The sequence below is a fragment of the Camelus dromedarius genome, chromosome 4, assembly GCF_036321535.1.
Source record: "Camelus dromedarius isolate mCamDro1 chromosome 4, mCamDro1.pat, whole genome shotgun sequence".
Lineage (NCBI taxonomy): Eukaryota > Metazoa > Chordata > Mammalia > Artiodactyla > Camelidae > Camelus > Camelus dromedarius.
In genome coordinates this window covers 22,129,429-22,146,672 of record NC_087439.1, presented here as the reverse complement: position 1 = coordinate 22,146,672, position 17,244 = coordinate 22,129,429, and the positions used below count along the sequence as shown (strand labels likewise).

Genomic DNA, 17,244 nt, shown 5'->3' with positions numbered 1-17,244 from the left:
CAGAGTTGGATTTTCCAGCTCCCCTCTAAGTCACAGACTGAAAATGAAAATTTTACATGAAAATCCAGATTTCTGGCTACTCATGAAAAAGAGGACAGTGTAGCCGTGCTGGGCTTACATCCCTGAATGGGCACAATCCAAGCCGTGTAGCAGCTGCCGCTTTGATGTAAAGCCATGCTCTCAAGTCACTGGAGCCCTCAAACTTTCCATGTGCTTTCCACATGTGTGCTTGTCTTATTTGTGCATGTCTGTGAGGTTTAGACTCTTGCTCTTGGGTTTGGAGTGTGCCACCAATATTCATTGTATCATACTGCCTCTTTCTCTAATTATGCAGTGTAAGAGATTGGGTAAAATGTAAAATATTTTCATGTCATTTATAAAAACTAAACAGAATCCTATTTAAAATAGCAGAATTTGATTCCCATCTCTTTAAAAGATAAGTAATATAAGAGAGATGCCCTTAGGGAGAAAGTTTAAGTATATATAACTGCTTTAAAATGGAAACGTTTTTGCTTCCCAAATGGTTTTCTACATTATTTAACTTAATTTATTTTCGTGTGCAGTATAATTTTAAGCTTATATCAAACCTACAAAATATTGAAAAATTATCTCTTTCTCTTAAGAATATGTTTCCATACCCTCTCTAAGCCTTTTTGTACCTTCAAAGTTAGGTGCACAAGCTATTGATTTCCTTGTATGATCTCTGGAAAAGGGACATGTTTATTTTCTCTTTACTAAGTTTTGGGTTTAGTTTAGTTTTGTTTTATTCCTAGCAAGTCTTCCTTTTAGATTGCACTATCTCAAAGGAAGAAAGTTCTCTTTTTAGAGTACTCTGTAAGCTCAACTGGGCCACAAACGAACACAGCAACAGTATTTATTGTCTTCATGAAAGACCTATAAGAGAGCTTTAAAGGCAGCGCTGTGCTTTATTTTCCAACCCTGCGGCTCAGAGCGTTTATGCTGCTAGCACCCCCTTTTTTTCCTCCACACGTAGTATGTCATCAGGGATTGTTCTTAATGGAGCAAAAATGAATTTCTTTCTTTATGCATTATATAAGTCTTCTCCTACAACCAAACCATTTTAATGCACACTTTCCAATAGCGCTTTTTGCCTGGTGATATAATTTTAGACTATTGCCAATCACTAGTACCTAAGTGGGGATGAATTTCCGACAGTTTCTTAGTGCATTTTATGGAAGTGAAAAGGGAGTGAGGAAGATGAGGACACGCATGAGGACCCTGAACACTTGTGTCTTTGAAGAGCGTTTGCTACCAGTGACCACGGAGCAAGGAAATAAAGACCCAAGAAACTAAAGACAAGCTTTAAAATCTTGCCTGTAGACAGCTTGAAATATATCATTTTTGTCAGGAAACATTTTTAACCACAATTTCATTGTGGCATTATAGAAATTTTCAAGGAGTTCTAGTAGTAGAAACAATTTTTTTTTTTTATCCTCAGGTTTTGTCTACATGTGCAGAACAAAGGAGAAAACAGCAGTCATTGCCTTTCTACATTTTCTCTCTACATTTTCTCTTAGCCAAAATAAAGAGACAACATCCTTGCCTTAATTATTTGGGACTTTTGTGTGTAGATTATTAGGAAGAAGAATTTACCCTAATATCTTAAATTTTATTCTCTTTATTGGAGTTAGTAATAATCTCATGAAGATTTATAGCATAAAATTATAACAACTGGTAGAATTTTTTTTATTCTATGTATTCTAAAGCATAGCTAGGCCAGCCATAACTTAAATTCATACACCACATTTAGAAAATGGACTTTAATAACATGGGTTTTAGAAATGAAAATTAATCAAATAGCTTTCCAATATGTTATCCAGTTCAATTCTAGCAGTGCCTTTTATTCCAGGAAAATTGTATAGGGAAACAAAACACAATTTCCTAAATTAATCATCTTGAACCAAGGAGTGCGAATCTTCAGCCACAGAAATGAAAGAAGCAAATAGGATTTTGATGAAACCAATTTTCAGCTCTGAAACCACTGGGATGACTCTAGTTTTTAGACATTATTTTGACCATGCCCTTGGCTGTTTTAATGTTCATTGCATATGATTCTGCAGAGAGAGCTCTGTGCTGTTTTCTGTGGGGATTAAGGGTAAAGCTGTAGAAAAATGACCAGTGTGGCTAGATAGATATGTCAGAATTCAGAGCTTCAATTTCTCTGCATTTACAGCTTTAATTTATTATAGTTGACTTGCTAAATTTGGAATTGGATTTCCATTATCTAAATTGAGTATTGTAAAGAAAGGAATAGGATAATTCTGCCATGACTGGGGATTCTGGGTAAATCTTTGCTAAAGTCGGAGACAAGTTTCTCTCTGCCTTTTTTCCCTGTGGAGCTCCAATTTACCCATCTGAATGGCCAGGCCATCACAGGACCCTAACCCACTTACCTTACCCTTGTGATGAAAAAAGCATTTGAACAGTAAGAATATTGTAGACTACTATGGAAATGAATTTATTAAACCCTCTACAGGACTTGGAATATATTTAATTCATATTTTAGAACCTTGATTAATTTTGCATAGACAGCTTCTTAGATATGAATGCTTACATTATTTACTTAAGGAGAATTTTCATCTTTAGCATGTCAATGAATATTTAATGAATCCTTTGAATCTGAGACTAAATATTAGTTGCTTTTTTTAGCATTTATAGTCATTATTCTTGACTAATAATGCCATCAGTAAGAAGTATACTTGCATTTATTCATCTGGGCATAGTGGAGTTAGGCTATTTCAGGTTACCTCTGTAATCTGGAGGTGAAGAAAAAGAGATTGCTTCTTTTAAACTAAATAAAAGTGTAAGATTTGAGCCTATGATTTTAACATCATCAGCACTAGAATTTAGCCCGAGCAAGAGAAGAAAAGACTCAGTATTTACCAGAACCTTCTCTCAGTCGCTGCTGTATACATAGGGCATCCTTCGTCTTGGAGATCATTGGAAAGAAATAAAATCCGAACAGCAATAATTTAGCCTTGGCCTGAATCATGAAGAAGTGTATAAATCTGATGCAGTGTTATCATCAGATTCTGAATTTTGAGAATGGCTGTGGAAACTGAATACAGACTTGGGAATTCCCAAACCAAACCAAAGCAAATCAGAAACAAACAAACAAAACAAACAAACAAAAAAAAAAAAAAAAAAGAAAGAAAGAAAAAGAAAAGAAAAGCCCCTACCTCCTTGAAGATGCTAGTCTCTTACCTATTGGATGATAACTGCTTGTGACCCCTAAAACAATGTGAGTCTTCGCTACAATCTTAGGGTGAATATTGGTGTAGACAAGCTTACATCAGATGTAAAGACATGACACAGTCTCTGGGGCTTTGCTAAGTGCCTGTGGTGTCAATTATCTTTTAACACATGAGAGGTTATGTGTCAATAAACTATTCAACTCTTAAAATGAGTTAACACAATTGAAATCTTGGTCCAAGTTTTGTTAGTCCATTGGGGTAGTACATCTGTGAGCCCTAACAGCAGGTCAGAATTAAACCAGCCCCTAAGCCATCATTTGAACAACTCAGCAGCTCAGCAGATTCCCAGATCCTGACGTACAGTCCTCAAACCAAATCGCTTAACCTGTGGAATGGACAAACCAAAGAGCTGTAGCATCCAGAAACCTGTCAGCTGAGTTCATGTTCAGTTCTGCTACCTGCTAAAAAATGCAATTCACCATGAGTCTGAAGGGAGATATTTCCTCACATTTCCACCACGTGGAATAAAAAGATGTTGACTACCCAGGTCCTCTTTGGTCAGATACTCCCCTAAGGTTATAGCTTTTAAATTCTAATATAGCACTGTATTGCCAAAGGGACTGAAGCATGAAAAAAAAGGCTCATTTGTGTTGTTAAGACAAAAGCTTTTGGAAAAAGTAAAAATTTTAAACCTTCTTTTCTGACTTTTATTAGACGTGTAACCAGGGCTCATCTTAAGTTACTGGGGATCTTCTACCTTTCCAATTTAGATGTATGCTCGTAATGGCATCAGATTTATGTTTAATATTAACCTAAAGTGAGAGTCTTTTCCTTCATCTTTCTAAAAGCAATTTTTTCCACATTACTGGCTGTTTACTTATAGTGTTATCTATAAACATTCCAAAATTTTTCCTATTTAGAAAATACCTTCAAATAAATTATGTAACATCTTTAGGGTGTGGTGTAGAGAAAATGTAAATTTGTGATGCTTTTGAAAATAACTGGTCACAGGAAGGGGCCAAGATGGCGGAGTAGAAGGATGCTTGTAGGTCACCCTCTCCCACAAAAATAACTGGTCACAAATGCTACTTGTTGTAAAACAGTAACTATTTAGATTCAGAGGGAGATACTGATTCCTGTGAATTCCCAAAACATTTTAAAACGATTTCTATTAACTATTATTCAAGCATATTCTTTTTTTTTATTTTTAGGGATTAAACAATGTTATTGGTATAGACTTTGATTACAGAGAAGAATTTATCTATTGGATTGATTCTAGCCGACCCAATGGCAGTCGTATAAATAGAATGTTTTTAAATGGAAGTGATGTTAAGGTAATTACACATTACAGTGGTGGAATTATTGAATATTTTATTGGTGTGATTGAATTTAAGAGCAAACGTTACCATTTGATGGTAATGATACAACTCATAGAATGTATTAGGTTGGTCTGATTTTCAGGTTTGCATAGTGTAAGTTTATCCTTATCCATTATAGCACTATTACATGCAATAAGACAAAAATCAAGCTGAGTAAGTAAAATGTGAAACCTTATTCACAACCCTAAAAAATGTGGTGTATGCTTTCAGTTTGAATGATTAGTGTCTGGGATTCAATTGTCTTGATTTATATAAAAGACAATGTTGAGTATGAGAATTGTAATTGAAAAAGTTGATTTTTAGATTGTAGATTGAAGGTATAGCACTATTAAAATTAACCTGCTATAGATGGGAATAACTGAATGCACTTGTGGAAAATCATGAATATTCTGAGCAGACAGCATCATAATTAAATGCATGTCAAATTCTAGTTATGAGACTAGAATGTGTCACTTGGCACCATTTCTATGTTAACTTGAGTTTTAAAATAAAATTATTTGCACTGTGTATGTGTAGTAAAATGTATTATAAAGAAGCTCAAGTTCAAGTAGATACAGCCATCAATTACTTTTAACTTTTTTATAGCCATCTATAATATCATATAGGAAGCTTTGGTGGAAGCAACCAATTTTGAAAATATTAATGAAATCTTGAAATGCATATATATACAATGCCAACACAGCTAGTAGGTTGGGTGCAAGTGATTCAGAATATCTATATTTAGTTATGGTTTATATGATGAAATATTAGTATATGATATAGAAAAAAGAAACACATATAAATTTTTCTTTTATAATTTAATTTTTGACCATTTATACAAAAACTGTAAAAATTATATTACTCAAACTTGATCATGTATTTTCTACAAGGCATTAAAATATTTTGGTTACCTTTATATTTTTTGAAAATACTTTAATATTTTTAAAGAATATTAACTCTCTACTGCCTTGCCACTACTATCCCTTTGCTACTTTATCAGGGTCAAAAAATGCATCTTTCTTCCCTTGGGATTGCCAATTCACTGATTTTCACTTAAACTGTCAGTCATGCCAATTTTTCAAATTTGGAATTTGGGAGAAAGAAGTCAAGATACCTTGCGATTCAGTAGGGTAGATTGATATCGTTAGTGGCTGAAAATATTTACGTTGTCACATTTTAAAATATCTTTACTATATTGATGGCATTGGAGAAAAGAAAACAATAAAATTTTGTTAGTGTTTTCTTGTCTCAAGTTGTATAACCATTGGCTTCTACATGGGTAGCTCCAAGGTTCAATTGCTTCTTTCACATAGTCTTCAAAGGACTGAGAATTCAGAAATAACAATTATGTAAATGAAGAATCTTTGGTTATTTTATATGCAGCATATTTGTACATACAAAACTTATACCCCTATTATGTTTGATATTGACATAGGTTACAATTGAGTACAGCAGTTGTATGCGTTTATTTTTACTTCCGTTTGATTAGATTAAATACACAACATATGTTGTGTTTTTTTTCTGTCCTTGTAGTAGTCAGTTGAACAAGGGCAAGAACTGCTGGGGGAGTGGTGAATGTTTTTGGTATATCCCCCAGAACCTGTTAATTGACACATAATATCAATAAGTCTTTGTGTGTATGTGTGTGTGTGTGTGTGTGTGTGTCTTTGTGTCTTTGTGATAGAACTTTTGCCCAAAATTTTAAGAATAAAAGTAAACGATAATGAAAATGTGGTTAACAACGGTGCAGCCATCTAAAAGCTTTTTATTTTGGTGTTTCTTTCTTAATTTCATATGTAATTTCTAGGGGTCTGATTACATATTACATAATTTCTCAGAAATAAGTAAATCATTTAATTAGTAAATTGTCTATGTTTTGTGTTTAACTAAATTCCATTTCTAATGTTTAAATAGAATTTGATATTTCTATGAAAATCAAGAAGCAATTGCTTAGTTCTTATTCTAGGTATTTACACTGTTAACTTTTAAAATTCTTATTTTGTTAGGTAGTGCATAATACAGCTGTCCCCAATGCACTTGCTGTTGATTGGATTGGAAAAAATCTCTATTGGTCTGACACAGAAAAAAGGATCATTGAAGTTTCCAAACTCAATGGCTTATACCCTACTATACTCGTTAGCAAACGGCTGAAGTTTCCCAGGGACCTGTCTTTAGATCCTCCTGCCGGGTTTGTAACAAACATTGAAAATCTTAAATTAAAGATTAAGACTGGATGGTGTTCAATATGCTAAACCCTGTTCTGTAGGTTTTAACATGGGAACCAGTGGAAAGTGTAAACGTGTGGAATTTTTTATTGAGAAATCAAAAATAGAAATGTGACTATCACAGTGAAAGAAAAAATTAAAATGATAGGATTTTAGAACAAGTATTTTTTTTTAAGTTTTAAACACAACTCTTTTTCTAACTAACCAATCAGTATATTATAGAAATGAATAAAACATACAGATTTATTTGATTTTAATACTTTTAAATCTTGGAGGAAAGGCAGGCGAGGAACAAACTCTTGGATCATGTTTTGCAATATTTGTGGTAGTCACAAATGGGGATGATGTAATTCCTGAACCACTTTAAAGCAGGAGACATAAGTAGTATCAATGAATAATAACTAAAAGAGTGCATTATCCATGCGTTCAGAGGGAAAGCATGGTGGGAGTTGTGTTCCATTTGCATTTCACTGTGAAAATTAAGAACAGGTTATCATAAGGATAAGACATCTGGCTGGGGATTTCAGAAGAGGGATGAACACACATTTAGGTGTCAAAGCTATCTGGTATATGTTTGCTGTATTTCCACAGATTATGACCATGATCATTCACTTTCAATTATGTTGTGTTGGTTGGCAGAGAAGACATGTCTTTCCTTTTCTTTTTTTTTTTTTTTAATACTATAATTTGAGTGATTACATGCTCCAAAATGATCTCTGTGAAAGTTCAACCTACTGAACAAGCTTGTTAAAATAACAAATATAGAGAAAATGTGCTTTTTAAAATAGGACGCATTCCCAGCAGCAAGTGTTACTCTAACTCTAGTGCTCTGAATTTTCTGCTGTCCAGATTAATTTCCCATAAAACATTTCACCAAATCAGCGCTTTTATCGTATCATATGCAACAATTAGATTTTGCTTATTATTAATATATTGCATCTTTCTTTTTTCGTCTCTTATGTTTAAAATTGGCTAAGTGATCATGTCATAATTGTACACTTTGTAGCTTAATTTTAAACATTATTTTGGAAAAAAGCAGTACCTAATAGGAACAGACTTGTGCATACTATTTTGTTTCCAGGTAATGGTGTAAGTTTTAACTTTTAGCGCTATCATTATGTAACCATTTTGTTACCTTTTAGACTATTTTCTTTACCATAGCAATAGAAGAGTATCAATTCTGTTGTAACTGAAACAGAGTCACAAGAGAGTCTATTTCTATAGCTATTTCAAGAAATAATGGCCAGGTATTCTAAATTTGGCTATCATCATCAACCATTCATTTATAAGAATGTGAATATTTGATTCCTTTGGTATTTTATCAGAAGACATTTATTTTAGTGTGTTCATTGTTCTTTTCTTCAAAATCAGTATGGCTAGCTTAGCTTCTCATTCCATAATATCCAAGATGCTTCATTTCCCAGATGAAAGAAACATTACCTTAGTAACGATAGTGAGGAAGTTCCTGCTTTTAAAGCAAAAACTGTATCCTAGCCTAGTGAATACAGCTGAATCTAGCTTTAAGTTTTACTTCTCCCAGGTTACATTTATTACCCCATAAACTGAAAGCAGTTTTAAGTTATCATCAACATAAACCCATCCTTCAAAAGTGTCAATTAAAACAGTGAAGTACTAAATTATTGTAGATATTATGAAAGACTCCCTTGATATCATTTTAAAATAATACTTATATTATGATATAGGTATCCATTTTATAACCAAAGAAACATAAAAATTAGATCTTTTTTTTATTAACCAATTAAAGCCACATAACAGATAAACAGATTCTAACAGATAAAACTTAATGACACTATTTTGTTCATGCTGTCTTCCTAAGTTCCCCAGAGTGAGACAATAGGGCAACATGGATTTTAGCTTTTATGACATGAGCTTCAGGGTGAAGATGCCATAACTGTCCAAAATATAGTGCGCTCTTGCTTTGAAAATGGCAGTCTAAAGTGTAAGTTTATCTAATAAGAATGCAGTTGAACCTTTCTATGTCAGCTTGCCATTGTGATTGGCATATGTTTTGTATATGTCAATACTGCTGACCCCTGTTTCCTTGAGAGGTGTGTTTTCTGTCCTGACATTTAGTGAGGAGTAGAGCAAGGATTTGTTCAAGGGAATATAAGATCACTGGATTGTCTAAATAATAAGCAACTATACATTTAGAATAGCTTGGGGGTCCTTTATTTTAATAATAGTATGCCAGTTGTCATAATACCAATTTGGATATGCTGGTTAGCAAGAATGGTAAAGAAGATACAAGTAGACAGATCGTCTTCCTGGTTATCACATTTAAGTTCAGCTGAAATCCAGTTATTCCTATCATTCTGTTACTGGTTGGGAAATCTGTGTGCTAACTTATCATAAGTTTTGGGTAGTTAATATCATTTACATTTATAAAAGTTGTCATTTATGCAGATGAGGTATAGATATAGATAGATTTTAAAGTAAAATACAAAATATAATTAATATTAAAAATGTGCTGAGCATAATTTTATCTTTTCCGATGATTAAGATGTCACTTTAGCATAACAACCCATTATGATAGATATTAAAGTGAATGTGTGATATGACTGGTTAACAGAAAATAAATTTGTCTGCACATTCATTTATTCAACTCATATTTCTTTAGCCTTTAGTGTATATCTGGGACCGTTCTAGGCAGGAATATAAAAATAAAAGGCACAATCCCTGTCTCCAAGTATTTCACTGTCCAGTGGGTAGGCAGATGGGCAAATAATTATAATACAATGCGATAGCTCATAAAGTGAAGAAAACAGAAAATGTTTCTGTATCAAATGGGGTCAGTGAAATCTTCCTGGACAAGACTGGTGAAGTAAGAATTAGCCAGGTGATGTGGTGCACTTCAGAGCAGAAAGTATTTCAGGCAAAAAGAACCAGCTCTCTGGGGAAGCAAGTACACATAGTAGAACATGGCACATCCCAGGAATTCCAACCAAGGAATCTCATATGAAGGGAGCAAATCAAGTATATGTAATTGTGGGACTTTGGTACCGGTTCACTTTACAGAGTGAAAAAGAGCTAGGAATAAATCAAAACACAATACAACACAACCACCACACACACACAAAAACTAACCTTTCAGGGCTTCTGGCTTGGGCAAACAGGTAAATAGAAAAATGCTTTCCCCAGAATATGAGGAACAGAGGAAAAGGGGCAGATGTAAGAAAGGGAAATAATCAGTTTGAACCCCTATTGGGATTGGGAGTTCCATATATTAAGAGCAGCGATAATGACAATAACTACCACTTCTGTGACATTTTATGAATAGAAAACTGTCTCTGAGCTTTATCACTTTAGACACTTGTACTGTTTACTCAGAGTCCCTGAAAAACATATCATTATTTTTATTATTGTACTATTAGTCCAGATAAGAACATTTAGCCTTAAGATGGCTAAGTGACTTTCTCAGGATCATTTAAGTAATAAGATATTAAACTAGGGATTTAATCCAGTTTTCAAACTTTGGTCCCCTATTTTCCCTATTACATCAAAGTTTCCAGTGACAAAATTATCTTGGATCATGAGCATGTTTTTCAAAAGCAATCCAAACAAGGCATGAGAAAAAAAAATACTTTTTTTTTCCATTTTAACAGTTTGCCTTTTTACAAAATTTAAAATAATTATAGAGAATATGATTTGGGGGGAAATAAAATTGCCTAAGCATTACAAGCAGCCTTCATTTTAAAGCACATTTTTATTTATTTTCTTTTTCTGCTAGTCTATTAGCAATATCATAAGAAAATAATGCCAGGTGCTATTTTGACTTTGAAGTATAGTCTGAAAAAGACACATTTTATGCTTCTGTCTCTTGGCTTATGCTGTTCTTTCTTTCTAGGATGCCCTTCTGCTTTTTCTCCAGTTGGAATAACTTTTCATTTTTCCAACAAAAGCAAAAAATATCATTTCATTTTTGAAACATTCCCCAGTTGTGCCTCAGTAGCTATCATATATTGAACACATAACATTATGTGACCATTATTAGTGTAAATGATTCTTTGTCCATCTAGAAAGTGAGTTCCTTTAGAGCAAAGGTCATGGCTTAATTGTGCCTAACACAGACACTATTAAGGTCACTTTTGAAGTACATAATAAATGGGCTACTGGGTGTACACAGAACATAGAGTTACAGCTACAGGGACATTGCACCTGCATCTATGCACAAACCAATGATTGGTATGTAAATAACCTGCATGTTTCAAAGAGAACAGTCATAAGGGAACCTTTATATAAGGGAATGAAAGGCGTACCAGGAATGAAAACTCAGTTTTTGATTTCTGTGGGGAAAAACAGAACTATTTCATTAAGCTAAAGTCACATATAACAAATTCACCTTTATTCTACCCTTTTTGAAACCTATATTCCCATATTTGGGCAAAAAAACACAGAGAATTGAGCATGAAAAATTAACTTCATAATTCAGAATCAGAGATAATTCCAGCTGGAAGAAACTTCTCTAAATATATTCCCTGAATTCAGGGGAAAAAAAGTGAAAATTGAGAGCAGGCTTCTATTTTAATTTATTTTAAAGAAATATAATGTATCATATTCAGCTATAAAAGAGAGCCCCAGGAACACAGAAGCTTGTTGTTATGGTTACAAGAAGGCATTCTTTTATATGTTTACCCTTGGTTATAACTTACAGAACAGATATTCTTTGGAACTGAGATTTTTTGTTATGTGATCGTAGGTAAACATTACATATTATATGGGTGAAATTTAGAACCCTCCTTTTGACATTTTCACTGAACTTTTAATTTCTCAGCTTTAATTATTTGCAACAAGTTTTGTATTTGGGTAATATTTAGGAAGTTGCATTTTAGAAGTTAAAATGACCAGAATGTCTAGTACAGACTTACTGAGAAACTTAAATGCGCAGTAATGAGGGTTACATATGGAAACGGAAATGAAATTTAGCCATCAGAATTCAGCTGCCCATAAGGAGAGATACACAATGAATTCACACACAATACACAATGTGCTTATGAAGGCTCATTTGTACTCAGTACAGTTAAATATACTTTCCTTCAATATGGTAGAATATTTTCATTATATTCTTGTAATGATTACTAATGACGAATGCTTAAATAGATCAAGTAACAACACACAGAAAATCTAAGCAAATCGTGTAATAACACACATACAGTCCAGATGCAGCAGGTAGCTTATTAGTTGGGTATTGGTAAACCAACATAAATGCATGTATTGTGTAGCTAGTGCATGTAAGATAATAGCTAATATTTGCTGAATACTTGCTACAAGTTTATTGATGTTCCAAGATTGTTCCCTGTGTTTTCTCGTTCAGTCTTCACAGTGACCCAGTGAGGAGAAACTTATTACCCATTTTGAACATATGAGTAAATTCAGACTCAGGGAGGCCCACTTGGGTGGGCCTGGAATTGAACTCAAGTCATCTGTTTCTAGGCCTTGTTTGCTTTTAAGACTCTACATAGTGCTGCTTAGGGAAAAATAAAAGTCAGTGTCATTAATGGAATATGAATTTTATCTTAAATATAAAAGATACTTATTGAAAAATAAAGCTAGTCTATAAATCTAGAGATCTGAGCCCTTTTCCAACTGTATACTATGAGGACAAAGCGCATAGTGTTTTATGGTTTCAGTTTATCAGTAAAACGAAGGCCTGAAGCTGCATGATCGTCAAGACCTGTTGCAGCGTTAAAACCTGTGAGTTATCCTTTGTTCTAAATTCTGAAAGAGATAAATGATCATTGTTGTCAAGGAATCTATAAGGTAGTGATGCACTGCTAGTGAGAACTAAACTTTACATGCCTTTCTTCATCTAGGTGAAATTGCCATTCCTTCTTTTGTACCTCTGTTGCACGATAGTTTCACCATGATACGCTTTAATTTTTTTTCATTTGTCTTACATTCACATCTCTTGTATTCACAAAGAGATCTTTGAAGGCAAAAATCCCATTATTTACCTCTGTGTTCCCAGTACTAAGCAATACCTGATACATATTTGGTCTCAGTGAATTATTGCTTCAAGATACGGTTCTCAGTCCACTTAAGAATGACTTTGGGACTCATCAGGGATGTTCCACCATCTGACTTACTGAGTTAGGTTCTCCAGTTATGAGTCCTGAGAACCTACATCACTTCTGCTTTGTGGGTTCCTATGTGCATGATGTGTGTGTTGTTCAATTACACAGGTGGTAAAGAAATTCTGTAGCCTGGAGAAGGCTAAAGCACCGTTTCCTAAAGTGTGTTTCCTGTGAGCTGCTCTATGAAAATACATGGTGTTACTCAAAGCTATTGATAAAAAAAAATGGGGATATTGCGGCTTCCTCTTAGAGAATTATTTATGTCATGTACCTTATTAAAAGTTCTGAGAAGTCCTACAGTAAAATAGATGACGCTTACCTTGCTTAATGAGCCGTTTCTCAAATATATTTAATCTTGTAACCTAACTTGAAAAATGTGAACTAACACACATCAGGGAAGAATTTTTAAGGAACAGAGAAGACAGCGTGAGTTATGTCTGAATGAAAACATCTATATAATTGAAGAGGCAGGAACAAGGCAAATGATATGATAAAAGCATCCACGTGAAAATGTCGGCTCTAGAAATACTCTAGAGCTCAGTTCACACAATTCAATAGTGGGAAGGAATCTGGAGTTTATTTGTGTCCAATAATGAAGAGTTTGAATGGCAGGGAGAGGATTTCGGGCCTCAGACTCTTACTAAACTTACTGAGAGGGACGTAACAGATGTGGGACTCCATGGAATAAGCTGTTCCTCTTCTTGGTGTCTTGGTTCAAGATGGTGATAAGATTAGCCGAATAAAAAGTTCAGAATACAAATAAAAATTTAGATTTGCTGTTTACATGGAGGTCAGACCATTTACTTCTCATCTTAAACACCACACTTAATTAGAACTCCTAATGATATTTTGGCTAGCAAATAACTTTTTTATTATCTTTATCTATCCCCTGTTTTATGCATACCCCCTAAAATTATTGTCAACACAAAAATGCACATGTCTTACAGTGATTTTCCATGTTAGCCTTTTATTTTGATAAAAGGTTTTTCCTGAAAACTTTTCATTTCTAGTGTGTGTATAAAATATCTGAACATAATTACCTCTGTCAGAATTTATGAGAAAATTTTTCTTTAAGAACATTTTAAACTTGAACTATACCAGTTTTAAACCAGATAGAATAATTTTCATGCCACATTATTTCAATCTCACATCTTACAAATCAGAAGAATTGTCAAGGATTCTATGCTTACTGAAAAAAAGAAAAGAAAAAAAGATGTGGTCTGGGAATGCTAATTAAGTTAATAAATTTCAGTTTTAGAGTTGGAGTGTGAAAAGGACATTAAAGATCCTCAAGTCTTGGATTATATACATAAGAAAATATACTCTAAAAAATAAAGTGACTTTTCCTAGTATGAGAAAAAAGTGGCTTCATTAAACAGAAACGTCTAAGTAATCTGTTGGTTACCCATTATTTATATTTTATGGGGTGCAAAACCTATGTTTAATACAATTAATTTTAGTACCAATGTAATTTTCTTCATTTTACTGGTTTTCTCCCTGCCTGAAATATCCTGCTCTAGAACTTCCAATAATACAGTTTCAATCAGTGCTGTCCAAAAGAACTTTCTGTGATGATGGGAGTGCTCTATACCTACACTGTTTGATATGACAGCCACCAGACTAGTGGGTATCGAGCGTTTGAAATTTGGCTGATGTGAGTGAGGAACAATCCAGTTCACTTAATTTTATATGATTTTAATTAATTAAAGTTTAGAGAGTCACAATTGACTAGTGGCTACCACGATGAACAATGCAAATTCAAGCAAATATAAAGTATCAAGTGTTTGTTAGCACATGCAGAAGTATTATATATCTATGAGTTGTATACTAAAGGAAACATGTTAAAAATTATATGGATATTTTAAATTGAGCTATGTGTTTAATAAAAAAATCATAAGAAAAGCTTGCACTAAAATACGCTTCTTACAAGCTATAATTCAGAGAGATACAAGAATTAATTTGCCACTAGCTGTGCAAATAAGGGAGATATCGTATGACGTTTTACTCCCTGAGGGTCTGTAAACAACATGGCTGTTGATTTTCCTTTCTAGGTATTTGTACTGGATTGACTGCTGTGAATATCCTCATATTGGCCGTGTTGGAATGGATGGAACCAATCAGAGTGTTGTCATAGAAACCAAGATTTCTAGACCTATGGCACTAACAATAGATTATGTCAACCATAGACTCTACTGGGCTGATGAAAATCACATTGAATTTAGCAACATGGATGGATCTCACAGACACAAAGGTTGGTGCAGCAGAGCAGATGATTCAGTGTTTTACCAGGGCATAAAATACCATTTAGAAAAAAATACGTATATTTATTTTATATACTTTGATCAAATACATTCTTAATTTAAGATTACATTATTATTTCCTTTGTGACAACACTGGTAAATAAGAATTAGATGCTTTTATTCAGAACTTCTACAATCATGCATAAAAATCACTTTGACACTGTCAATGTTTTCTCTGTGCTTTTCTAAATAGTTTTTAATAGTAAATGGACAATATTTTTATAAGTTAATACATACATATTAAATGAATTGAATAATCCTAATTGAATTGACACAGAATATTTGCTTTTAAAAATAAGGCTCTTGTTGTCTGGTAGGTTTTTGTTTTGTTTTTTTTTAAATAGTAAGTGAAAGTATAATTCTTTAAAGACAGTGAGGTAAGAATTTAACACTTATCAATTAGACAACATACATGATTAAGTTTATTGTTATCTAATCAACAACAGCAACAAAAAGTAGCATGAAAAAACAGCTTTCAAATTAGAGTAACATTTAGAAAATAAGTTGGATATGAATAAATATTAAATTCTACAGATATTTTATTTTTCTATTTTTTACAACTCTCAGTGGATTATAGAACTCTAAATATAAAACAAATGGATGAAGCAATTGGATATGAGGGAGGTAACACTAGAATTAGGGATGGGGAAAAATCCTAGAGAAAAAATAGCTGAGGATGAGGGAATTGAAATGAGCAAATGAGGACATAATAAAGAAGAATGGGGTATAGATGAAGATGACATGGATGTAACAGAAATCACGAACAATTCAAAGGAACACTCAAAATATTTCAGATGTAGGTGGCTTTTTAAAGATTAAATTTTTCCCGGAATGAAAGAGATAAATGAATTTTTATCAATCTATAGTGACCTAATGTCACTTTTGTTACTGATGTTTTCATCTTCAAATATCTTGTAAAGTGCAAGTTTCACAGAGAGATCCCAAATAAAGCCTGTGCATCAGTATGGTTTAGCTTAGCAGACTGCTTTCTTCTCTGGCGGTAAGCTTAGATCAAAACCCCTGGAGAAAGGAAAGAGGTGAGATGTAAGGGAGGGTTATTGATAATTTAGTCCTGTCAGGTGAAGCCCTGCAAATGTATGCCTGTATGGAAAAGGATGAAGCCACTGAGTTTTAAAAGACTGCAAAATAGAAGTGGGGAGGGGCAATTATAGGGGTAGGGGATGTATAAAATAAATAAGCTACAAGGATGTATTGTACAGCCCAGGAAATATAACCGATATTTTATAAATGGTGTATAATCTATAAAAATAATTGAATCACTTTGTGTACACCTGAAAATAATATAAAATTGTAAATCAACTATACCCCAATGAAAATAAATTTAAAAATAAATAATAAGGGAGGTAAAAGTCACTAAAGTCACACCACTTCATAGTTTTGCCTACGTCCTTCTCATTTGATGTTTAAACAAATACAGCCTTCTAACTAAAAATACCGACAGAAAGCTTTTAGAGGTCCTTTTTTAAGGGTGGGAACATTGAAATATGTATGACAAGTGTAGTTGGATGAGTCACTTACTTAGGTGTTGGCATTCCAATTACAGAGATAAAGAAACTCATCAAAATGCAATTTGAATGAAAAATTATGTAAAGATCACTGTAGGGTTTTAATTACAGCAGAAGTAATGTTGACAAATCAAAATTACACTTTGCATTCAGCAGTCATATCTCCTCAGAAGAATCAATAATGAAATGTTCTGCAACATTCTAAGATGATGTAATTGAAAGTTTTACTGTGGCAATCAGTATTTTCTCCGTGTAACTATTTTTAGCATGTATACAAAGTGCCAGGTTATTGTGAACATATCATTTTGTGCTAAAATTTCACTGTAAAATACAATTTAAACAAGTTTTGGCTAGATAGGTGAATATTTGAAATATATTCCAGCATCACATATTTGCCTATTTTCGTTTGAGCCTTTGTGTTTGAATAACAAAAGCTCTAGCTAAAAATGTCTATTAGAAACTATTGATTCCATCCCCTCCCCATTATTTTAAGATAATGACAGATATGTAGGTGACTAATGCTTTGAA

The 17,244-nt window shown here is 33.4% G+C and overlaps 1 protein-coding gene across 4 annotated transcripts in view; it reads left to right on the top strand.

The window, feature by feature from the left end:
• LRP1B (LDL receptor related protein 1B) overlaps nucleotides 1-17,244 on the top strand; it is a 1,592,931-nt gene that overhangs the window by 1,381,896 nt on the left and 193,791 nt on the right. For all 4 annotated transcript variants that reach the window (XM_064484732.1, XM_031451350.2, XM_064484731.1 and 1 more), the window contains 3 exons: nucleotides 4,427-4,549; nucleotides 6,580-6,761; nucleotides 14,942-15,141. In XM_064484732.1, coding sequence (XP_064340802.1) covers nucleotides 4,427-4,549; nucleotides 6,580-6,761; nucleotides 14,942-15,141 — 505 coding nt within the window. The remainder of the gene's footprint in view (nucleotides 1-4,426; nucleotides 4,550-6,579; nucleotides 6,762-14,941; nucleotides 15,142-17,244) is intronic.